This window comes from Lasioglossum baleicum, chromosome 10, assembly GCF_051020765.1.
Source record: "Lasioglossum baleicum chromosome 10, iyLasBale1, whole genome shotgun sequence".
Lineage (NCBI taxonomy): Eukaryota > Metazoa > Arthropoda > Insecta > Hymenoptera > Halictidae > Lasioglossum > Lasioglossum baleicum.
Genome location: NC_134938.1, coordinates 712,320 through 738,566, shown reverse-complemented (window position 1 = coordinate 738,566; position 26,247 = coordinate 712,320). Strand labels below are relative to the sequence as shown.

The following is a 26,247-nucleotide window of genomic DNA, read 5'->3' as shown; positions in this document are numbered from 1 at the left end:
AAGAAATCTGGACTCTGTACAGCGTCACGGAACGTCACGTGTTCGAGAGCGGCTCTTGAGGGTTCTATTCTGAATGCCTCGCACGAATAGAGGTCCTTCATGTTGCCACGGTTCTCGATCTTCGATCTTCCGCACGGAGCTTGCTCGGCCGTGAACATCTACGTGCAGTATATTCACGAGAGACCGTCGGCCATTTTCGAGAACACGTCTAAATTTCGACGGATAGCTTCAGAATGAACATGTATCGTCGTCAGAATTGATTCGTTGGTGTATGTAAACGATTGTAAAATCTGTAAATTTGCTAGGATTTTTAAAAAATCGAGGGTTCGTCACCCTCTATAAACCTGTCAAAAACACTGCAAAGTGCTCAACTGTAAGCAAGCATCACTCCTGAACCATTGATCCTACAGGATCGATACTTCGATTTGCACCCGGATACAGATCTACTGGATTACATACGAAATACATCATAATTTATAGGAGAAAGGCAGAAATTTTGTGTCCGATATAAAGTAAAGTTCACCCAAATCGAGTGTTCGAAGCAGACGATACGAGCAACAAAGGGGATGTTTGGTACGTGTGCAAGTCAGCGACGTTTCCCAAGATCAAGATGGCTGCCCGGACGCTTTAGGAATCGTCTGACAGCCGCCCCCTGCCCCTAAACTTCGTTTCTTCCTTCGGTTATTCTGTCCCCGTAATTCGATCTCACCGGTAAAAGGTGGAGGACGCCGAAGAAAGGCTTTTCATTTCCTCCTGGTGCTCCAAGTGTCGTCCTTTCATTGGGAACGCGGACTTTCCGAAACAAGAGGACAATTGCACGGTGTACCGTTCGCTTTCCTTCATAGCCGTTGGTTTCCTTCCCCGCGAACAGAAAACCCTTTCATTTTGCCTCCACGCTATATACCAGAAAGTGTTCTCTCAGCCCGCGTGTCAAAAAATCTACACCGCCATCCCGTTCTCGCGATTTCCAAGAAAATACCATCGCGAACGTTCCCGCCCGGCATTATCATGAAAATACGCTATCGGAATAATATTTTCTGCGGAACGAGCACGCAGAAATACCGCGCGGCCCGCCGACAGTGAAACGCTGCGAACGTATTTTCTACTCTCGTCAGACGGCGAATTGGTAGCTACGAGAGACTAGCATCGAACGTTGACAGATTGTTACCGTAAGCTCACAGTCTATCGTAATTTTCGTTCGTTTGTTAGTGCTCGTTCCGCATCAATTTTCTTCAGAATGGCAGAGAAATTGAGCATTGCGAAATTGTGTTGCCGCGGGCAAACTATGTACGGTATATCGAATCAACTGTGGGGACGTTGAACATTTATTCTCGCGGACGAATCCACCGTGGTTGGGAAGATTGAAGCTCCCCCTTAAAAATGAGACCTCAAAAATTAATCTACCATTCTTTTAAGCCAAGTTATTCAATTTTGAATGACAGGTGCCCCGCGAAAATGACGACACGTGTTGTCTCGAAAATGATTCCTATTCAAACGCCCGTAAGAACATTGAAAAATTTTTCTGGGTAATGAAACCAACATGAGCTTGAAGATCAAAGCTCTCCTTTTCCAACGAGACCTGAAAAATTGATCTACGAATTTTTTCGGCCGAGTTATCATACTTTGAATGAAGGGTATAATACAGGCAACCCTATAATTATTAATGAATCGTCGTATCAATCTTGGCCCCCATTTTTGTTGCATAAATCGGTCAGAAAATATCGTACATCAATTTTCGAGGTCTCCTTACAAAAAGGAAGGTTGAACCTTCAACTTCACGTAAGTTTCATTCGCGGAAAATATTTTCCAAATATTCTACAGCGGTTTGAATGTGTAATACTTTCGTGTCCGGACTTTCTCCCCAAAGAAACTCTCACGTCTTTTCGACGATTTACGAGAGTAAAAACACGCAGTTCCGCGAAAGCATAAGAAGCGTTATTAGATGCATTTCTTTGCCCGAGGCTCTCCCTCCTCGCTATTAAGCCTCCTCAATAAAGATTATGCGTAACGGCGCGCAGGTATCATAACAGAAACATTTTTCATTTGCAAGTATGATCGCGCTCTACGCGGCTGATACGAAAGGTATCGCGAAACTTTCGGATTGGCAAACTTTTGCGGCGTTCGTTCTTTCGATCGTTTGTTTCGCAGGCTTGTGAGTCATTCAACGAGCCGCTGTTGTTTACGCAATTTTCAAGATCTGCGCGACTACGATGAAATATTTATGATCGGCGTATTAACTTGAACCATTTAATAGATCACTTTAGAACTCGGTGGAGGATTATGTGTATAGGGAAATATTTATGCTGTAACTTTTTAATGGAGAATTCGTCGAGGCTTCGTTACAGGTTCTAGTGACAGTTACAGGATAGTTTGGTGTCGATTACATTAACTCCCGCGGTGTAAATTATAATAAATGATGAATTATTCCCTTCTCGGGATTGTTACTTTGTGGAGATTAGTGTTGTCAGTCAATATGTGGTTAGTAAAATTGTAGAACATTGTAGAATTCTAAAACATTGTAAAATTGTATAAATCTGTTGCACATTGATTAACTATGATTATTGAATCATTTACGAATGTTATGAATTGCAGAGATGATAGATTTGAATTTTCGCCACACTTAAATGTCGCATTCTAGACCACCATGCCCAAGAAATACTAAAAAAAAAAAAATGTAAAAAGAATTGGAAATTGTTTAAATGTGTGCAGAAATGTTCCGAGTGCTTCGAATATACTGGTGAATAGGCTGCTCTTTACTTTTACCGGACTCAAAATGTGTGCCTTTCTCCTATAAATTATGATGTATTTCGTATTTAATCCAGTCGTTTGGTACCCGGGGCGGTTGCAGGTCGAAGTTGCGATCCTGTAGGATCACTGGTTCAGAAGTTATGCTTGCTTAAAGTTGAGCAATCTGCAGTGTTTTTGACAGATAAGGGGCCGCCATATTGGTTTGTAGTGACGGTCGCGCGCCGCTTAGCGAGTTGGTTGGTGACCAGGCAAGGACCGGCGCGGCGGTTCTGTCGGTAAACAGCTCGCGGTCGTCACTACAAACCAATATGGCGGCCCCTTACCTGTCAAAAATACTGTAGTTTGCTCAACTTCAAGCAAGCATAACTACTGAACCATTGATCCTACAGGATCGAAACTTCTCCCTGCAACCGCCCTGGGTACCAAACTACAGGATTACATACCAAATACATCATAATTTATAGGAGAAAGGCACAAATTTTGTGTCCGATAAAGTAAAGTGTTTACCTGGTCAATATTCTACATCATTTTTTCATTTATGTTCTTTTCTTCAACAATTTAATGTTAATTTTAACTTTCATCTCAAAGCGTTCGATGAACGTAACAATGAAAAATGAGGGTGGTCGAGAGCACCACAGAGAATCGGACCGCCAACCGAATAATCCGAAGTTCCCCTAATTACCGTACAACCCGGAAGAGACAGCAGTGTCCATTTATTAGATTTCAGTTCGATGGTAATTATCCTCTTCACAAAAGCAACACAGACACTGGGTGGGCGCTCGTGTTGGAAACAGCTAAAGCGACGAGAAATACGTGCGCTAGAAGCAGATAACAAAGTCCGCACGCTTCGGTGGACCGTGAGGATGACCGGGTCTTGTTGCTATGTCCTTTCAACACCTTTAATGAGCTAGCGAGGTAGCGGTTTTTCCTTTGAACCTGCTGATCCCTCTGACAGACACCTAATCGATCTCGTCGATCAAGGTAATCGCAGTCATTGTCTGTGACACCGACAAACCGTTTAAACATTTATCTAACAATTCATTGCTGTTTGTTCTGAATTAATCTGATATTCAACACACAATTCAAACACATTTATTTAATTTTCTTAAACATTTTTTGAAACCTAACCTTCAACTTTATCATTTTTTTCGGTTGTTAGGCAAAATATTGAGATGAAAAAAAACCGAGAATACTCGAACTTGCCCCCCGCCTTTCGAATATATTTTTCAGAATTCTGAGCAAATTAGTGATGGTGGAAAAAAATTTATTTTTCGAGCGACAGCTAAGAAACACGAAAATGCGTAAGTATATTTTTAAATAATTGGCAAGGTGATAGAAGGAAACGATCGCAGGTCAAGGACCCACTAAACCTAATTCACCGGCAATTCGAATCCCAATTCTAAAGCGCAATCCATGTGCAAGAAGATACAGATAGCTGTGCACTGGTTGATGCGTTATGAAATCCTAACGACGTCCCCTTTTTGCAAGTCCAGCGTCCCGGAAGAAAGGGTCTGGCAGTAGTCGCAGTCGCTAATTATAACCGTTGTGTTTCATCAGTATCGCTGTTCACCATGTCGATGTACCCGACAGCCATTTCGAGGCGTTGTGAAGCTTCGTGCTTGAACGCATCCGAAAGAAAACCGGAGAGACAGAGAGAACAAGTCTAGCTAGAGGGTACAAAGAATTCACTGCTGTTTCATTCTCGAAGAAGTTTCCCTCTGTCACCGCACTGCACTGGCGGGAAAACAACGATCACTGTTCTCCTCCGTCGTAATTTCTCCGCTACGTTGGTTAGGGTCTAACAGCGCTTCGAATAAGAATAAGAGTGCGGAGAGACTTGGCTCTATCAGCCGAAACGAGTGCAAAAGTGAAAGCTCTTACTTCCCCAGACGCGTCCTGCGCTTTCCAGAAACACACCGACTTCCGAGGTTAACTGAATAAAGCTCCTCTTTGTAAAGCATCTTTCGCAAATAGAACAAAAACGATGTTTCCTAGCACTTGGCACTCGTGTCCACATTTGTTACCAGATACAACCGACTTCAAACATTTTTATCTCAGGAACAAAAAATCATGCGACAGTGATTCTTAGCTCATTTTGAAGCGAAAACATTCTACTTTCAGAGGCCCCAAGTCCCCTCAAGTTAAAAATTTTTTTGGCTTTCTCACATGTACTTTTATGCATCGGGTCGTAAAAAAGTACCATTTTAGAAAATTATCCAACTTCATCGACTTCAAACAGTTTTATCTCCGGAACGAAAAATCATGCGATATTGATTCTTAGTTCATTTTGAAGGCCTAATATTCTACTTCCAGAGCCCCCAAGTTTCTTCCAGCTAAATTCCTACGCTTTCTCAGATTTACTTTTCCGACCTGCGTTTTCCAGAAAGACAATGACTTGCGAAGATAAGCGAATAAAGCTATTCTTTGTAAAGCATCTTTCGCAAATATGTAGAAAAAAAATTATGTTTTTGGCACACTTGTTCCTGACAAGCACTCTTGTAAGCTTCCATAAGCATTATTTCTAGACGCCCATTTTATTCGTTTATGACGCTAAACGTAAAACTGTAGAGAGACAAAATTGTTCCTAATTTTTCCTCTCCGCTGTTACTGGAAATGTTTAACCGAGAAATTTACGATTTGTTCTTCCGTTATATTTTGGAAGCATTTATTCTCCAGTATTAAATTATTTCCTCGAATATATTACCTTTATGTCCTGTACCAATTACGTCACGACTAAACCCCTTTGTCGACGCACGCAACAAAACCTGTATAAATAAGTCTTGCCATCCTCTTTCACAATTATGGCAATTATGAAAATGTTCAAATGGACAACAAAAGTTAATAAAAGCCCCTTCATCCTCTTTCACAATTACTGACATGAAATGTATGTTTGAATCAGAAAATTCAGAAAGAACTTGTTCGTTCAAGCACATAATTTCTCGTTGCGGGTATCTACAGGGTGACAAGAAATAACGGAGTTAATCACTTCTTATTATAATTCTGTCAAATTGACGAATTTTGGAAAACCAAATAATAACAACCATAACATGGACCTTTAGTATTCATATATTTAAGAAGTTTTTGCGCCGATACAGAGGCTCAAACGTGTCTGGAAATTTTCGGCAATGGGCCGCAGCTCTTCTGACGTCATTCGGTCCCACTCCTGGTACAGAGATTTTTTCAATGACTCCAAATTTTTATGGGGCCGAGCACAGGCCCTGGCCTCCAAAATCGACCACACGCTGTAGTCCATCGAGTTGAGATTCGGTGAGTACGGCGGCCATTCCACAGATGTGATGAAACCTGGAAAATGGGCTTTGCACCACTCATGAGTCGTTTTCGCCCTGTGGGCTGGCGGGGAATCCTGCTGTAACGTCCATTCCGGATCGCCGAGGTGCTGTTGGGCCCACAGAAGTACCACGGCTTCGAGAATGTCCCGTCGATACACTTCTTGGTTGATTTTGACCCCTTGATCCACGAAAACCGTAGCAAATCCCATTTTCCAGGTTTCATCACATCTGCGGAATGGCCGCTGTACTCACCGGATCTCAAATCTATGAACTCCAGCGTTTGGTCGATTTTGAAGGCCAGGGCCTGTGCTCAGCCCCATAAAAGTTTCGAGTCGCTGAAAAAATCTCTGCGCCTGGTGTGAGTCCGAATGACGCCAGAAGAGCTGCGACCCATAGCCGAAAATTTCAAAACACGTTTGAGCCTCTGAATCGGCTCAAAGAGTGGCCACCTCGAAACTTCTTAAATATATGAATACTAAAGGTCTACGTTATGGTTGTTATCATTTGGTTTTTCAAAATTCGTCGATTTGACAGAATTATAATAGGAAATGTTTAACTCCGTTATTTCTTGTCGCCCTGTAATATAATACTAGCACCCTACAATCCCGTCAAAATGACGGGTTCTAATATTCTTAATTTGCGATTATTAAGTTTGTAAAGATGCTCCCTTGAGGAAAATTACGTGCCAAATTTATTCCTTTGGGTATTATACAGGGTGTGTGAAAATTCCTTCAACGTCCGGAAATGGGAGGTTCCTGAGATCATTTGTAGCAACATTTTCCTTTGCAAGAATGGCGCCGGCGGCTTTGTTAAGGAGTTATTAACGAAAAACACGGACCAATCAGAGCGCGACCTAGTGTTTTTCGTTGATAACTCCTTAACAGAGCCGCGGACGCCATTCTTGCAAAGGAAAATGTTGCTTCAAATGATCTCGGGAACATTCTCGTTATGTTTATAAAATAATGTGAAATGGTTGTTTCTAAAGCTCCGTAAACCCAGTGTTAAAAATGGTAGAAAAAATGGACGTGCCGATTATTAGCTCGCTTAATCCCGGTCCAAATGGACAACAGTCAATTATCGAGAATTTTAATTCCGCTCATACGAGGCACTGTCGCCCGAGGAAATTAATGAACAGGCTCCAAGGATCTTTTTCGTGGATTTTCCGACCGAATCACCGTGTCACGGTTGCGTTGCACTTCCGTGCGCACTGTACCCCAGGCGGTACACAGGATCAGAAATTTATTGGCCGTGCCGCAGCCTGGAGAAATTGGATTTTTCCTGTCGAACACCGGTCTGGAACTATGGCGGAGGGATCGAAACCTTGGCGACTAGCGAGATCAATGCTGGTGGCACTTAATTGCTCCCCTTAACCTGTCCCATGTGGCTTCGTCCCCCAAACCTGTCGTCGATGATGTAATTACCGGCGGCCGACCGTTTAACGGTAAATTTACCGAAAGCTTATCCGCCTGGTCTTTGGCCTTTCTGGTTAATTAACGAACAAAATTTGACGGACAATCGATTCCAAGCGTCGATGAAAGTCCAAGCGATAACTGTTTCAGATCGGTCGAAACTGAATACAGGGGGTGGGACTCTGTTTCTGAAATATTGCGTGCGTCGCCGACGTAATTGGAAACTGTAACATCAGGCGCAAATCCCACGTTCAATTAAAAAGTTTAATTAAAGCTCGATCTGATCTTCCCCGGATTCTGTTGTTCGCCAACGTGACAGCTCCCGGAAACGGTACATGTTCGAAGCCACATACATTTCCGGTGAACCACGTGCCATAAATGACCGCAGATCTTCGCGCCGGATAAAAGTTGCCCGATCGATCCGGGAACAGTGCACACACACAAGTTCGATTTTTACTTATCGATCGCCTGGTACGTTAGTTTAAACGATTTTCACAATGTGGACTTACTTTCTTTATTAGTTTTTGTAAAATAGTAGGGCCTCGGTTAAGCGGCTTGAATGGGAGACGAACAGTCTGGGTAAATTAAGTACCGATAGAGAATCGAGACCCGAGGGAAATATAATTAAAACGAATATTATATTTTAAAATAAAGTTTTCATTTTGGAAAATTTATTTACCTTCATAATATAATCATATTTAAACGCGTATTTGTTTATAATCGGAATCTGGTTAATCGAGGTCTTACTGCACTTGTACTTTTTGTAAACTACCCTTAACTACATTATTTAGCACATTAATCCGAGGGTAAACTACCCTTAACTTCATCATTTATTTTCTCGGTTGTTACTCGAGGTATTGAGATGAAAAATCCCCCCCGCGTTTCATATATATTTTTCACAATCCTGAGAAAGTTATTAATTTTTGCAATATTCAATTGTGAAAAACGAGGTCCGATTAAAATGAATTATATAATAAAAATAATGGAACAGCGATCTTCGATTTGGGGGGATCCACAGAATGGGATCAGTAGATCAATGTTTTAGGGGGGGAATGTACCGAATAAATTACATTCCTCGCGAACCTAACCTTCCATCAGGAAATCCCTCGCAAGGTTCCGGCAAGAGTTTCATACGGATGTTTAACGAAAGGCTGTAATTAGCAACTCTTCGTGAAATTTCAGCCCGGCAGACGCGAACACAACGCGGCCATGTTACCGTAAACGCCATTAATATTTGAAGCGTCTTTCAGATCGTGAGCGCGCAACGTTTTACCGTCGCAGGCGCGCGCGTAATTTCGACTCGCGAGTCTTTGCGAAGATACTCTCCTCGTGGAAAGGGCGAGAGCCAACGATACGAGTTAGCTTCGTGTCGAAGTATACTCTCGAGCTCTCTGTGCTCTCTACACTTCGCCGAAGACTGCCACTGGTAAATAAGCTCTTTGCAAGCAACCGAGCGTCACTCTCCTAACTTCGTTGCCTCCGTAACACGGTTTTTTTCTGTCTTTGATCCAGCACAAGGTTCGGTTATTTACGAGTTCAATTATTTTCTATGGTGTCGCCATTGTTGTTCGAATTGCATCTACCAGAAAGGATGGAAAATCGTGATCCTGAAGATCACTGTTCTCTAGCGTATTCCATGAAGAAGTGTTACTTGAAATTCTTAAAAAAATTCCGTTTCTACACAATCTACAATTTTTTACAGGTTTGCCAAGTTTTTTTTCACAATTTACAATTATTTTTACAGTTCACTATTTCTCGACAATTTACAAACAATTTTTAAACAAATTATAATTATTTTCAAAAGTTACAATTTTCAGACAATTTACAATGTTTCTCACAATCGAAAATTATTTTCACAATTTCCAATCTTTTACAACGTTACTAACCACGTGTCCAAAAGTGACACAACTGTGATCCTCGCGAATAAAAACGAACAAATACATGAAAGAATTGCCGAACATTCGTAAAGTCATTGACCACCTCCTCCACCCTATCAGGATCACAAAGAGATTGCCTATTGTCTCTGGAACTGATAAAATTGTCTGACGCAAAGCTGGCCAATCTTCTTAAAATCGTCATTGGTGCTCAAAGCGACGCGACGTTCCTCTTCCATCATTCGGGGATAAAGGCAACGAGTAGATTCCCGTGGATTAACGTGGGATTCGAGTGGGTACTACAAGCCTGGAAAATTGATTTATAATTTACCGGTATTCAGGATCGACGACAAGATTCACGCGGGTAGATCTCCGAAAAAAGAAGTCGAAAAAAGGGGGAACGGTGAATCTTGTACAAAAGATAATCCGCCGCGTCGGTGAAACTCCTCGCTTAATCTTCCGGTTGGTGTCCTCTCGAACTATTCGAAGAGTGCCCTGGCATAAAGGGCTTATCTGCTTACAGCGACAGGCAAAAGTGAGTTTCACGAGCCACGTTTTATACCGTTCGGTAGGGGTATGATAAAATAAATCGCGGTGTATCATCGTTTGCTTGGCGCATGCTGAAAATGGGAGCGACGACCGCCACAGAGAATAAATTATGACAGCGATGACCAAAATTTATGAAGGCTCCTTCGATTATGCCAGCCGCAGCACGGAGAGACAGAGGCTAACGAGTAGCGAATTCTCAGGCAACGAGATAATGGGATTTTGGTGGTGATCAAGCTATACTTCCCCGTTCCCATCATACTCGTATTAGAACGGTACGTTTTTCACAGACGAGCATCGAATTTTCGCGAAAGCGCATTTTTTCCTGATAAACAAAATACAATTTTTTATCATGGCGGTTTCCTACGACAATTGCTATTCGTTTCGTCTGCAAAACAATCCTTCTACGTTGAAAGACAATCCCCAAAAATTTCAAATCTACAAACCCTCATTTAAGGATACGGGGGTGACCACCCTTAACTTTACCATTTGTTCTCTCGGTTGTCAACCAAGATATTGAAATGAAAATAACGCGAAAATACTCGGAAATGTATCCCGCATTTTATATATTTTTTCACAATTGTGAGCACACACAGAGAAAACTACCCTTAACTATATTATTCTTTTCTCGGTTGCTAGTTGAGATATCAAAATGAAAAAAACGCGAGAATACTCGAACTTGCCTGCCGCATTTCATCCCTTTTTCCCGCAATTCTGAGAAAATTGTTGGAGGTAGAAAAAAATTTATTTTTGTCTATCTAATGCATATGATAGTTTCGAGATGATCAGATTCGCGGAATATAGTTGAATAACAATTGCGGGTGCCGCAGGACCCCTTCGCAGCCTCGTCGACAAAAGTCAGCCATTCGCGCGTCAAGGTTATGGTTCGTTCGTGTCCACTGGAAATTCGGAAAAAGTCTCGACTCGCATGTTACGACTGTCCGGGATCGAAACGGGACGCGCGGACATGGCTCGCGAATTTACATGTTTTATCCGGGCATGTTTTTCCGAGAGAGAAAACGCGCGAAAAGTTTGTCACCGACAGTCGGAGAGCCCTCGTTTATGTTACCCGGGGAATGTTGACGTGGCTCGCGAAATCGATACACGCGGATCGCCGTCTCGCGAGCGAGCTTCATAAATTGCGAGACACTTCTGCCGGAAGTTCGGCTCATCCTTTGCCAGGATCCGACTCGCCGACTCGTGCAGACTGTTACACGTGTAAACGTTACGCCGATAAATCCTCTGTTAAAACTCGTCACGCCCGTTGACTATTGATTTATAGGGATTTATAGGAATCGACGCATGAATCTCCGAGATTATTTGCACGCGTAACAGGTGATTGTCGACGATCGACGCGGACCAATCCAGCGATTAATGATCCTTAACTGGGCAATTTGTTGTTGCAACGATTTCTTTCGCCGGATGAAATTCCGTTCCACCGTTGCTTCGGTGTGGACAGAGCTTCAGACAAATATTTCGTTGCTGGGCTCATGTTAAAGGCTCGAAATGCTTCGGTTTTCGAAAATTGCAAGCTATAATTGCGTCAGCTTTATTGAAACCCATCTCCGAGAGAGAGAAGTCTCACGAATGCTCCCTCATGGTTGTTTTTCCTTGGCAAACGTCTGAGTACTTCTCTCTGCCGCCATATCTGGAATCCTTTGTGTCCCGAGGGGACTTCTTGGCAAGGTTCCGGCGGTTCCACTTTACGAGTGGCAAATAATTATGAATTCGGCAGTGACAGCTACCGTTCCAGTGATCGTCCCAACCGAAATGCCACCCATGCTAAAAAATATCACAGTTTTAGCGTTGGATGTTATCAAGCTTTTCTACGTGATACTTCACCGAATTCCAACATTCATATCTCCACAATAAAACATCATGCAATAGTGATTCTTAGCTCATTTTGGAGCGCAGACATTCTACTTTCAAAGCCTCCAAGTCTCCTCTAGTTAAAAACTTTTTGTCATCCTCACATGTACTTTTATGCCAGGATGTGAAAAAGTACCATTTTAGAAAAATCTCCAACTTCATCGACTTAAAACATTTTTATCTCCGGAACAAAAAATCATGCGATATTGATTCTTAGCTCATTTTGAAGCGAAAACATTCTACTTTCAGAGGCCCCAAGTCTCGTCGATCTAAAAAATTCGTAGTCTCCCTTAGGTTTACTTTTCTACATCATGTACTAAAAAGTACCATTTTCGTAACTTCTTCAACTTCACCGACTTCAAACCTTCATATCTCCACAATAAAAAATCATGCAATGAAAGCAAGAAAAACGCGACACGTTTTGTGACGATTGAAAGCCGACTGACGACCACCAGGGAAACAGGAACCCGCCTGTGGAAGCCAGCCAGCTAAATCTGAATTTGTTTACGAACAGTGTCGGAAAAGTTTCTGCGGTGACCGAAAGTGGCGAGGAAGGAGTTAATCTTCTTAAAGGATGACACTGCAGGGCACAGGCCAATCTACTGTACATATACAGTCGCAAATCGGATTCCATCGAACAAGCCAATGAAATGGGAAATTTTTACACTGCACTTAGCCTCGATGGTTATTTCTCTTTCTCTTGTTAACCGTGTGTATTTGGCAGCGGGACAAATATCTGGTCGGAAAATGTCACGCGTCGCCCACCATTTTCTTTTTAAAACCGATTTTATTTCTGGAATTGCTAAAAATGACAAAAAATATATATAAATGAGATTTAAAGTTGATGTTAATTTAGTGTCTACAAAATTGGACACAGGTTTTCAATAAAGAGAAAAATTATTAATTATGTCTTTATGATACTTTGATCAGTTAAGAATTATAATTACATCCATACGCAAAATGCAATACCGATGCAGCAGTTAGTTATTCAAATGCAAATAATGTTATTTTAATAATAATTAATTAATGCCAAACGTAATCGTATAGACATTATCGAACACATTCTAAACCTATAACAATTGATCATCGTGTCTATATACTTTTTGCACCGTATGTTTTCGTCGAGTTTGTGCTAATTAGGTTGCTCAAACGAATTTACGAGTGACTAATTGTGACAGTATGGGGGCAACAGCTTATTACCGAAGAACATTATTACAGAAAGTGGACTAAGCTGCCGGATTTGTAGAATTTACGACTCCAAATTTCATGTAACGCCGCTCAGTAATGACCAGCATTTATTACCCAAACTCCCGTTCACCGCATTTTGTAGAATTCCGTCTACAAATCATCAGGCAACGCTGATATGGTCTGACCATGGAAATTAACGTAATCTTTTTGTCATTACCGCAGAAGCACCCTTCCAAAAATGTTACATAAATGTAAACTGACAATTGAAAAATGTCGAAAATATTTCAAATTCAAAGTCAACTTGTCATTAGACTGCAAATTTTTCTGCACAATAAAAATTGGCTGCATTCGAACAAATATTTTAACAATCTGTACAGTAATACCTTCGTTTAAATCCGCGGCCAAAGGTTGTTTGACCAGTTAATAAAACAATTCCGCGCGAGGTTAGGGGATGAATAAAGCAAAGGACGCGATCTTCCGAGTCAAGAGGCCCGCGGCAATTTTCATTTCCACATCGCCTGTATTCCGTTTACTTTTTAATATCCGTCTCCTTTGAGTTAACAATTCTACTGTCCGTCACGGTCCGAGACTGGAGAATGGCGATAAGAGAGAGAGAGATAGAGAGAAAAGAGAGAAACAAAGGGCGTAGATCCCGGATAAAGATAAATGAAAGAGGGAGAATAATGGTTACGAGATAAGAAGAATACCCACCGAGGATAGAGAATAAATATGGCCGGTCGGTCGCGATCAGAAATAATAAGAATGCATCGCCCCCCCCCCCCTTCCTGTGTCAATAATGTGTCCTGTGTGATACTTTATCTATTATCTTATCTATTATCCATCTTCTGTCTATACATATACAGGGTGAGTCACCTATTGTTATCACCTCAAATATCTTTGTTGTTTTCAAAGATACATTAAATGTCTTCAGGATAAAGTTGAATTACTCAAGGCCACGAACAGAAAATAAAACTAAAAAAACCACGCTTATATTACAATGCACTAAAGAGAAAAAAATAATTTTTTTAGACATTAGTGACTATAAATAAAAGCCCGGGGCGGTAAACTATCTTGACGTAGTCTTCGTGGGCGCCCCACGCTTTTATTTATGGTCACTAATGTCTAAAAAGATTATTTTCTCCTTTTTAGTGCATTTTAATATAAGCGTGGTTTTTAAAAAGTTTTTTTATATATTTTTTTATTTTCTACCTTTTAGTCTTTTTTCAATGGAACGCAAGATATGGAAATACGCGCGATAGAATGAGGGGATGACTCCGAGAGACGACTTCTCTTGATGGAGTCCGAAATTGTCCGAAATGGAACCGAATGAACGGAGCACCACACTGACTGAGTTCCTTCGGTGCGAAATGGGTCAGTGGAGTGGGGATGAGTCGGATTGGGAACGCGTAGTGGAGTAGGAAGCGCTGGCGCGCGGAGTGGGGATCGCTGAACGCGATGACGTACTACCGAGCGTCGCGCGGCGAGGTGTGAGGTTAATATTAAAATTTTTTTCTCCAGAACGCACAGTTTTTTTAAAAATTTGTTTTTTAATATTGCATTGTCATCCAGTACTGAGCTATGTTCAAAGTTTCAAGTCTCCAGTTCATCGGGAAGTGGTTTAAAATTCGATTACAAGATTTGACGCATACAGCGACGACAACTCGGCAAGCTAATATAAGCGTGGTAAAAAGGCATATCTGTCCTTTCAAGGAAGAATCCATTTATTTCTTCAATCATTTTAACAAGGCGAAATTGATATTCTGTTGGGCATTGTGTTATTACACAATAGTCGCAGGAGTTGTTTCAACTATGCCGGTGGATCCTGAAATTTCACGGTCACGTGAGTGGGATTGAATTCCGTAGCTGGCCGTAATCGCTTTATCCAACATGTGTCTCCGCCTTCCGAAACACTTGGCCCTAGGAACAGCTATCTGGAAACTGCTGTTCCCGGCGGAACGTTCGAACGTCCCTGCGAGTTCTTGTCCCGTGTAATGTATTAACTTGCCGGCATAAGGGCTAGTTGTCTGATCCATGTCGACCATAACAATCGTTACGAGTCGACCGAGATAACCCTGCCAGACACTAGTCGGTCATTCTACGAACACCACCACCTCTTAGCAGACACTTCTAGCTCAGCGTTAACGCGTTCTTAACGCTTACCTCCTGGATCACTTCTTAGATCATCGCGTGATCGGTTTTTCATGCACGCCCTTTCATGGCAGAAGATTACGAGAAAATGCTTTTTAACGACGCTACGCTTTAAGTCTCAGCAGTACGGTCAATTAAATTAGTTAATGATAGCATTAACGATGCTATTCTCTTTCTAAGTTTATAGATCATCATCATGGTTATTAGACCATCGAGGCTAAAAAGGTCATTTGAAGGTCACGTCACACACGTACATATTTGAACGTATTTTATTTCTGTGAGCTACAAATACATCATGAGAATATAACATATATGTGATTATTTAAACAATTAAAGACGTCGATAATCTTGAAAACTTTGAGATAAAATAATATTTGGAAGTTTTTTATTCAATCGAAAATTATGGAAGTTATAGATTGGATCGGAGATCGGATTAAATTGATCGAGTAATGAAGCTGCTTATCTTTGTTAACATTCTAGCTGTTCTCGATAGCCGCAGTTTTAAATTTAATAAGAAAGTAAATTCCTTCTTTACCTCGGACGAGCACAACTGCTGGAATCAATAGCAGCTATTTGGATACCCCCTTCCTTTCATAGGGAACTATTTGATCGCTTATAACAAGTTCAATATGAACTTTGCCCTTTGTCTAAAAATTTGTGCGTTTTATTAAAAAGTCGAGCGTTCGGCTTAGATCCCGTAACAAAATGGTTCCTAGTTCTGCGATAAAAATCGTGGCAAAGATCGTCATTCACTGGAATGATATTAAAGACTTCTAATCTGATAAATTAAATTTTGTAAATGCTGCCATTGGTCGGTGACGTGTCACAGTCAGATTTCAAGGTGTCCGACGTCGCCGTCTGAGAAATCCCGGCGTTATTGTTAATGATCGAACGATTCTCCGGTGGACGCAACAATTTTGAGAAGCCATAAAGGAAGTTTACGACGTTAAACGACAACCATGGCCGTACGTTCAGCCTCAGCCGGAGGTTAATGCCGTATTAACGTCGCACCGCCGTCGTTCTACATGAGAATAATCTTAATGGGGTGTACGGTCATCGCGATGATACCTCTTTGCAATGGTTTGCCGAGCATTCAATGAAATTATGCTAGTCGATGGATACGTACCTTCACATAAATCGATCGGACTCGAATAATCAATATCTCTGGACCCACCAAAATTATGCCAGTACAGTAAATCTTAACGCAAAAAGGCCGTACACGATGAACGCAAAAAAAGTATCCCCTCCACTGTAGTAATCTGGACTCGACTCGGGTATATCGGTGTGAACCACTACGACTGCGACGCGAAGAATCACAGTCGTCGGCACAGTTCACAGGCCCGTGCGTCCTCACAATGTGACACCAATATTTAATCTTTTTTATTATTACTTATTTTTTTATGAAACATTCACCAATGTATTCGTGGCAGTTTTCTGATTAAAATAAGACCAAACACGATATCATCTCGACTGTATTTAGTGGTTTAATTGACGATGAACGTTTCGGGTCCAAGGAGGGACAGCGTATGGGAAAGAAAGAGACACGAAGAGTCGCGCGGTCTCTCTTTACACGCGCTGTCCTTCTCAAAAGCTCAAAAATGATAGTGTCCGTCTACGAAAAATGCAAACGACCCTGCCCGAGGGTTTTGCGTTTATAGAGGATTTGCCGTACTGCGAAGCAGTGTCGGGTTCATCCGGTTTGTTCTCCGAAGTCGCCGTATCGGAGGAGCCTAATCAATCACCCTAAGACACGAACTGGAACTTTCAATTCCGTCTGGCGGGTCGGTAATATTTCCGGCTCATCTACCTTCGGTTAATTTTGTTATCACTTAATTCACCTCGTTCATTCGTGTTACACAAAGATACGTCATCATTAACGTCATCGTTTCTACATTTCCCACATTCTCATTTATCATTAGCGAAATCAGACAATATACAATAATAATAATATCTGGATTTTCTTCGGGAATGTTTCCCACATTTGTCGGATTTGTCGCAAGCTTGAACAACGAAACGTGTGGTTCTGTTCGCAGCATGCCAGCAGGTCAGATATGGCGTGCAGGCCGTTTTCGGGCCGTCGGACCCAATCCTCGGACAACACATTCACAGTATCTGCGACGCACTGGACATTCCACACCTGGAAGCCAGGCTGGACCTGGACACCGAGGCGAAAGAGTTCAGCATTAACCTCTATCCCGCACAAAGTTTGCTCAACGCCGCTTATCAGGACATCATGGAGTTTCTCAATTGGACCAAGGTCGCCATCATCTACGAGGATGACTACGGTGAGTCCTACATCGAGATCAAACTGAAAATTAAACGATTATTGTAAACAAGTGATTGTTTAAATTAATTATTCTTTTATGAAACTCGCAACAACATATTCTCCGCATTTTTCTGATTGAAACGAGCCCAAACACGATACACTTTGAGCCAAATTTACCTGTCTAATCCACGATAATTGGAACCGCCATGATCAGTTCGCATAATCGAAGATTTCTTATACCGTGGATTAAACGGGCAAATATTATCCAAACTGTGTCGTGTTTGGGCTCATTTTAATCAGGAAAATGCCAGGTATGTGTTGGCAACAGTTTCGTAAAGAATCACTGAAATATAAATAACATTAAGACATTACTGTACTTCCAACAATTTCATTACTAACACCGGTGTATACGAAATAAATGTTTGCTCACCGGATTAACAGCTCGATCTCGAGCGTCTCAGTCCGCCGAGCACGAACAACTAATAATCCTTGATAAATTTGCAAAGTTCCGCAACAGAGTGCCGGCGCGCAGGTAAAACAGACTTCGCGTCACAATGTAACAAGTTCTTCGCGAAAACTTTTGGAATTGCTACTTCCGTCTGACTACACCGTAACCATTCTACTTGCAGCGTTCCACCAAACAAGCCCATCGAACTTTGAATTTCAAAACGAGCGGTGTTCGACGTATTTTTGAAAAGTTTTCGAGTTGAAAACTCCCTGCCCCGCCGTTTACATACGCGATTGCAAAAAGAGCCGCCTAGGTCTTCCAGCGTTTGTCGTCGCCATCGGAATAACGAGAAGCTTCCCGTTAACAGCGAAAGTACATTGTCGAGTTTTCTTGCGACGGCGGCGGCGATCTTTTTGTCAGTTAAAGGGGGATCCATATTCATAATCAGGTCGCCGCGACGCGAATCGTCGAGTGGCACACGTTTCGACCGTATGGAAATTGTTCGAGGACGCATTCGAGCACGTGGTTCGACGGGCGAACGATCGAAAAATCGAAAACGTCCAACATTGACCCAGACCGGTTAATTGTCCGGGGGTTCGCGCCGGTTAAGTTATCAATTTGCGTTACAGAAGGTCCACTCCCAATTACCACTCCTATTAGCAACAATTACGCGCCGTAATAATGGAATAACGTCGATTAATTACGGCCGGGAGTGGGGGTGGAGCACGCGGCTACACCGAGGGCACAAAACTGAGATAATGAAATTCATTCATAACGAGAAACGTCGTCTATTCGGTCGCGCACCGGGAAGAAAACGTCCTCCAGCGGAGGGAATTCCGTCTAATTAATTCGCAAAATGGCGGTTTAAACTCGAGAAGATTCCTTCCGCCGGCTCCTCTCACTGTTTCCCGTGCCATCATTCTTTGGCCCTCTCGCCGAACCGTCGCTGATGAATAATGTAAGGTACCGATGGAAATTATGTAAGGTGCGCGTGAGTGATATCCGAGACGTTCCGGGAGCTTTTGTTACGGGCCCGTCTAATTGCCGAGGCAACATGACACCGGGGACCTTGATTTTTTCGCAATTGACAATACAAATGTCTGTCTGCTTGATTCTACCTCGTGTTTATTTCAGACTAGCTTTTGCCCGCGGCTTCGCTCGCACAGAAAACCGTTTAATGCCCTCGGAAATTGATATTGTTTCTCCATAAAGCCTTTTAACCCCCCATTCACCCCTATAGAGTTTTAATTTTATGTCATGCCGCCATCTTAGATTTCAAAACCCCTTTTCACCCCCTCGGGGGTTGAATTTTTTAAAATGCCGAAATAGATGTTTGATTAATTATATCAAAAAGCATTAAGACCAAGTTTCAAGCAAATCCGACCACGAACAAAATATTCCTCATACAAACGTTGCAACCCCTTTTCACCCCCTTGGGGGTTGAATTTCGAAATATCGTTTCTCATTCCTTGTATAGATCATAAAGGAAACCTCTGTGCAAAATTTCAGCTTTCTAGATCTAAGGGTTTAGCTTGGGCGTTGATCAGCGAGTGAGTGAATGAGTCAGGACTGCATTTTTATTGTATAGAGATTACGTGTTACGACTGTGTCCGCCAACCAGCACTGGTTCATTCTACAGTAAATCCTCAATACCTAATCGCAAAAGCCTCGGGGAGGTTCGTTTGCAAAGTTCGTAGACGGACACTATTTTTTTTAGCTGCAAAGGCCGAGCCGAACGTGGAGAAGGACTGCGACTCTCCGCGCCTCTTTCTTTCCCGTACGCTGTCCTTCCTTGCGACCGAAACGTTAGTCGTCGCTTAAACCACTAAATACAGTTAAAATTATATCGTGTTTGGTCTCATTTTGATCAGAAAAATGCCACAAATATATTGGTGAAAGTTTCATAAAAAAAATAAGTAATAATAAAAAAATGTTTATATTGGTATTAAATTGTGAGGACACACGGGCCTTTACTACAGTGGAGGAGATATTTTTTTGCGTTTATCGTGTACGGCATTATTGCGACTATAGATGATTTACTGTACTTGAATTCTGAATTCGAATCCATTCGAAAAGGTGTAGAATTGATTCCTGCGCCGAACAATTCAGTGAAAACCTTGAGGAAGAAGTTGAGGATTTTCAGTTTCGCGTGGCTCTTGTTTTAAAATGCGCTCGAAACGTCACGTGCACGGTCGACTTTGACGTATGTCGCCGATCGACTGATCGAGCAGATTCGCCACCGCCGCGCCGGGATTACAGCAGGTGCAAGAGAAATCATCCGCCATAAGCTTGCGTGGTACGTGGGCTCGTCGGAATATTCTTGTGACAGATTGTTGGAGCACGTGCGTCGTTGCTGCATTTCGTGCGCAATGAACGTGACTCTTCGTCCAACGGGTTCGAGGACTCCGTTGTCACTGGCGTGGCGGCGTGCGCGCGAGGGGAAATGTCGTATTCGTCGTCAGACGGCACGAACGGTGCCAATTCCGAATTATAAATGCGTTGGGGGTGTGTCTCGTAAACTAGGTTCCTGTGGGCGAACTGTAGCGGCATGGCACCTGGAAAATTCCGCGATTAAGCACACGAAGTCGATCAGAAATTTTAGATGTTAAGGTCCGAAACCAGAAACCACTAGGAATTTACACACTGTCACAAAGTGGGAGGATCAACAAGCCTTCGGTCGAAGAATCTTCAAAGGAAAGCACACTGTGATACGGTACAGATGGTTTCGGTAACAGACATTTTTGGAAATCGATCCGAAACTAGGAACTCCATTATCCAGGATCAAGCCACGCTGCGCTGCCACAAAGTCAAACGAGTGAATAGCGATGGGACTCGGTCCGAAGAATCTCGTTACCATTCGAAAGTCTCGATTCTCCCTGTAACTTAAACCCGTCCACCGATGAAAACATCCCCGGGGCTTAACCGCCTTTACCAACTAGCTTATCTATTTGCGGAGGTTCGCGAAAGTTACACCTACAAGCCGATTAGAACACCAGTAACCCAGGGACTCCGGCCCGTTGCTTGCCAAACTGATTTCCCCCAGAGATTTACCGGGGCTCCGGAATTCCCGTGTTTCCTCCACTTTCAATTCCAGTCGGGCGGTGTAGCCACGGGACATTGCGGGGTCCCCCGAAACGGAACACGTCCCGAACCGTGTTCGAAACCGCCCGGCGACCGACTGACTCACAAGGAACAGGAAAAACCGATTTTCCAAAGAATTACGAGCCAGTTCAATCCGTTTTCACCTGTTTCGAAAAGACTCGGACCCGTGTGTAGCTGGTGTAGTCAATCTTTCGCTACGCGATGCTCAGCAATTTTCATAGCGTCTACCCATTGATCCTCTTCGTTACCCTGGACCGCAATCATGAATATTATTGCATTTTTGGGGGTAGTAATATTCATATTTTATGAGCCCCTTGCCATACGATTCATTTTACGGTTTCGGTGATTAGAACTTTGTTGTAGTTCGTAATTCCTGTGTATGGCATCTTCCCATTGTTCCTCTTCGTTACACTGGAACGCAATTATGAATATTATTCCTGTTTTGAGAGGTAGTAAAATTCATGTCTAATTAACCCCTTTTACGGTTTCAGTGATTAGAACCTACACATGGTTTCAAAAGAACTTGCACGTGATTATAGCAAATTTTTTGCAATCATTTTTGCAATTTTTTAAATGTTATGATACGTCCCTGAATTCGCCTTGAAATCCACTAACAAATAGGCGTAAAAGAATTATATCTTCATCTGCAAAACATTCAAAGTGACCTTGAAAAAACATTTTAAAAAAAAGTTTGGGAAAAATTTTTTGTAACCACGTTAAAGCTCTCTTGAAACCATGCAAAAGCTGATAAAAATATTTTCGATCGGACTGGTAATAACAGAGTAATCTCTACTGATCACGATTCGTGGTTCACCCGGTATATGTATTGTTTTATAAAAATTATGAGACTGAATTTATTCAGATTTTTCACAATTTTTATAATAATACGTGCTCGAATAAAGAAATTTATTGAACGGTTTCTAATGAAAGCATCTTTATATAATAATTTCAATTGTTACACAAACAACGATCCAAATTTTTGCTCGGTTCCGTCGAGGACAAAGAGTTCGTTCCGAATCGACTCTTGTCCGAGCACGGTTGAATTTTAAGTTCATTGTGCGCGAATCCGGCGTCTTTCTGTTTCTCGCTTTTGTTCGCGGTCGTCCCGGCGAAGTTGAAATTAGAACGTTAACAAGAAGTATCGGCTCCCGACGGGGCTGGTCCCGCAGTTCCGAAGAATGGGCTCTCCCCCGCGAAGCGAAACAGCAAGGCGGCCCCGTAAATTTTCTGGTAATCCGTGGGAAAACCGGTTTTCCACCGGTGTCGTCGGGTCGGTGGAAAACTTTTAACGCGAACACTTTCGGCCCCCTTTAATAAGGCGCGAACGATCGAGAGCCGTGAAATTAAGACGCGTCGAGCACGAGGGTGTCCGCCCAACTCGCGTTTCTCGCTATAGTTTGCAGCAGAAAATTTCCAAAGCGTGTCCCGGCCCAATACAGAACGCCCGGCGCCGATGCAACGACGCTTAACCCTGCCAGCGTGAAATAACGAACGTTATTAGGATTGTTGAAAATTCCCCACGGTGATCGGAGAACGGAGTTTGTTCGACATTTTGTCGCGAACGAGACACCGTGTCTCTATCAAGTTACGCGACCCGCTGAGTTCTCCGTCGAACGATTTCGAAGAACATTTTCTGCTAGTTTCACCTCGTAACTGCTTCGATTTTGCTTTTTCATAAATTGTTTAGGTGTGTAATCTCGATGAGGTCTGTCTCGCAAAATGTTTCTAGGAAATCAGTGAAATTCATTGTAGAATGTTCACGAAAAGAAATTTTTTTCCACAGTTTGGTAGACACAAAAATACCGTCTGACATTTTTTACCTCGCTTATATTAGCTTGCCGAGTTGTCGTCGTTGGTGTTGTTGTTGTAGTTGTTGTATGCGTCAAATCTTGTAATCGAATTTTAAACCACTTCCCGATGAGGTAGACTTGAATCTTTGATCATGGCTCAGAACTGGATGCCAATGCATAATTAAAAAACAAATTTTAAAAAAACGCGTTCCCACTCCGACTCATCCCCACTCCACTGTGGCCCACTTCGCACCGAAGGAGCTCAGTCAATGTGGTCTTCCGTTCATCCTGTTCCATTTCGGACAATTTCGGACTCTATCAAGAGACGTCGTCTCTCGGAGTCATCTCCTCATTCTATCTCGCGTATTTCCATATCTTGCGTTTCAAGTTATTTAACCAAATATATATTATATTATGTGTGAGAACGTATCATCTCAATTCACCCCCAACATAAACCAGGATCATTTTTATTTTATGGAATCTTTTATTGCATGCGCACATAAAATTGATCCTGTTTTCTCATAGAACACATACGAATTTAATGATGTTAAAATAGTCCAGTCGCCAGGTCGAAAAAAGGGCGTCTACCTTGAAAGTATTCCGAACTTAATGAAATTTTGGCACGTCATTTGGGAGTACTTTGGGGAGTCGAATCTGAGTTTTTGCGACCTCGAGGACCCTGTGCTAACTTGGGGAGGGGGAAAAAACCACGATTTTTGTTACCTGTTTTTGGTATTTCGCATATAACTCAAAAACGATGGGTCAAATTTCACTGGTCCAACGTATTTTTTTACCCAATAGGTACCGAGAGACAGGTGTTCAAAATTAGGATATGTTTCTCAAAATGACATTTTGAGCCACACATTGTGACATTTTGCAGGAAATTGCAAGTTTTTGGCTCATAATTTTAGTTTCTCAACACATGTACATATAATCTACATACTATGTATACCCCTTACATTGTAAGGCTCAAAATTCGACTCCCCAGAGTACCCCCAAATGACCTGAAAAAGTACCTGGCGACTGGACTAAAATGCAGAAAAATTATTCCGCGAGCCATGCTACTTTATCGACAGTGAAGAGAGAGAGAGAGAGAGAGAGAGAGAGAGAGAGAGAGAGAGAGAGAGAGGGTTGTAGGAATAAGGTGCAGGTACATCCCACCCTCTCCCCCGAATTCTGGCAACCGGATCCAGCCACCTTTACGCCATCGGAATCATGAATGAACCCTCGACGCGGTCCATCACCGCCCATTGTACAACCTCCACGACTGGTTCTCTCTTACCCTCTGATCCCTTTCTTCGGGATCCTCTTATATTCCCCGACATTCGTTCCTCGCGAAACACTCCGGACAATGGGGACGCCTGTAGCTGGACGGCGCGCATCTTTCCACGCGTTGCATTCTGAACTGCGATGGCGTGTTGCTTATAGCGGCATTTGCTTGAATCTACCTTGGAATGTGCATTCGCGACGGACAGTGCGTTGTTTGAAAAATGCAATTATAAAAAGTAAAAATTCTATTATAGACTGTAGAGGCTGTATAGTCTATCGGACGAAATAGAGGATTACGTACAACCATTTTGCATTGTACATTGTTGTCAATAACAGTCCAAGTTTGAAGCGTGGCGGTCGCAGGTCCGAAATATTGCTTAAATCGTGCCTCTAAGTCGTTATTTCTTGATCACCTCTGGCACCAAGCCGGAAGAATGGACACAGCCATTTTGTTTCTCATTATTTCTGCCTGGGACCTGCACTGGCGTGTTCTTGACACTTTCCCGAGTAAAATGATACCCAACACGATGCAATTTGGATCTCATTTACCCGAGTAATCCACGATATTGTGTAACCTCTGCTATCCGAACGGATCGATGAAGTAGCCTGTTAAAGTTTTCCATTAAATTAACGGGAATTACCGATGCTAGGACCAATCTAGACCTACATACATTGTTAAATTAAATCCTTAAATTAATGAAATTAAATTGTATTGTAAATCGTAGAAATATTCCGGAAAAAATTGATTAAACTGGATTCGCGAGATTGGCGGGCCCCTCCGGAGGGATCAATTCGTCGCCGGGAGTTCGCGAGCGAACTTCGCGGAACGTTCGATTTGCAGGAGATATACAGACGCGGACGGAGCTTATTCGAAGCTTTAAGGAGGTAGTGGGGTGGTGGAAGTAAAAAAGTCTTGTAAACCGTGCGGAATCTTCCCGTCAGAAGCAGACTCGCGTCTCCGGGTGCTGGGGATATTGGCAGGCGATAAAGATTCCCGGTACATCGTCGGGAAAGTGGCAAGTAACGTTCCCCAACCCGATCCCCCGTGCTCGCGAGAGATGGTAAGATTCGGTGGCGGCCACCACCACCTCAGGAATATGTATCCGGTCTGCCACGTACGCGCTGCATGGCAGCTAAATCACTGGGATGGAGAGCTGACGCTGTCTCTTCTTTACGATTCGCTCGCGGCAGCTAAAAGATGGCCTCGAATCGTGCTTGGAGACCGTATACAACGTGCCGAGGAAATATTCTTACGGTGCCCCATCGCGTGTTTCCAACGGATAAACGAAATCTCCGCAGCATCCCGCCGCGCCGATACCATGCAAAATTAAACGATCATTTTTCAAAATATTATAACTTCCGGAAAAAACCTCGCAGAATCTTCTGCCTAGTCTCGTTTTAAAGCTTGAACCTTTCTCTTTCGAACCCCTTTGTTCGTTTTTCCTGATCAATTTTTTTACATTATATACCGGGTGAAACTTTTGGTCTTCAATCGGAAAAGTATGTTGACTTTGTCACCCGGTATATGTCAATGAGAAAAAATTCGTCGGGAGAAGGGAGCAATAGGGTTCGAAAGTAGAAGGTTCAAGCTTTAAAATGAGACTAGGGGGAAGATTCTGCGACGTTTTTTCTGGAAGTTATAATATTTTGAAGTTGAGCAATTTTTGATATTTCACTGATATTGTTTTTCAAATTGTATTTCAAATGAGGGTACCTAGCCATGAGCTTCATTAACCCTTTTATTATTCTTGCTAGGCAGCCCGTTTTAAATTTCAAATGTAAATTAACAGTCCTTATAATAAATGATATGAAACGTTTCAAATGAATATTCTAAATAGAGGTACAGCAGCAGGGACTCAATTACAAATGTTATTAGAACAGTGCAGAATGTTCGTTATGCGAATACGAAAATAATTTCGGAACAAAAGTTTTCATATAATAGGACGACGTGTATTTACAGGGATCGTGTATAATTACAGCTATTGTACTCGAATAAGTCTGTTATGCGGAATGATTTTAAATTGGCGAAAACCGTAAACCTTTATTAGCCAACTACGTGTTCGATATTGCGGGAAATTGTTTTTCACTTACATTTCCATTGTTACATTTTTCAAACCGTTTCGATAGCGTACTAACCATTTAATATTGTTCCCCGCTCGCATGGGAATCGCTGAAGAATCAGAATATGAACAGAATGATACAATTGAAAAGCTTTTCGCGTACGTATTTGTTGTTATTTGAAGTACAAGAATTCTTTTATGCAGCGTGTTTCAGAGGGTAGTTCGGCTTTGTTTGCAAAA

General features: G+C 42.4%; 1 protein-coding gene across 10 annotated transcripts in view; it reads left to right on the top strand.

Annotated features, from left to right (window-relative positions):
* Positions 1-26,247, top strand: part of LOC143213187 (glutamate receptor ionotropic, kainate 2) — a 148,144-nt gene that overhangs the window by 49,884 nt on the left and 72,013 nt on the right. For all 10 annotated transcript variants that reach the window (XM_076432824.1, XM_076432828.1, XM_076432826.1 and 7 more), the window contains one exon: positions 17,106-17,357. In XM_076432824.1, coding sequence (XP_076288939.1) covers positions 17,106-17,357 — 252 coding nt within the window. The remainder of the gene's footprint in view (positions 1-17,105; positions 17,358-26,247) is intronic.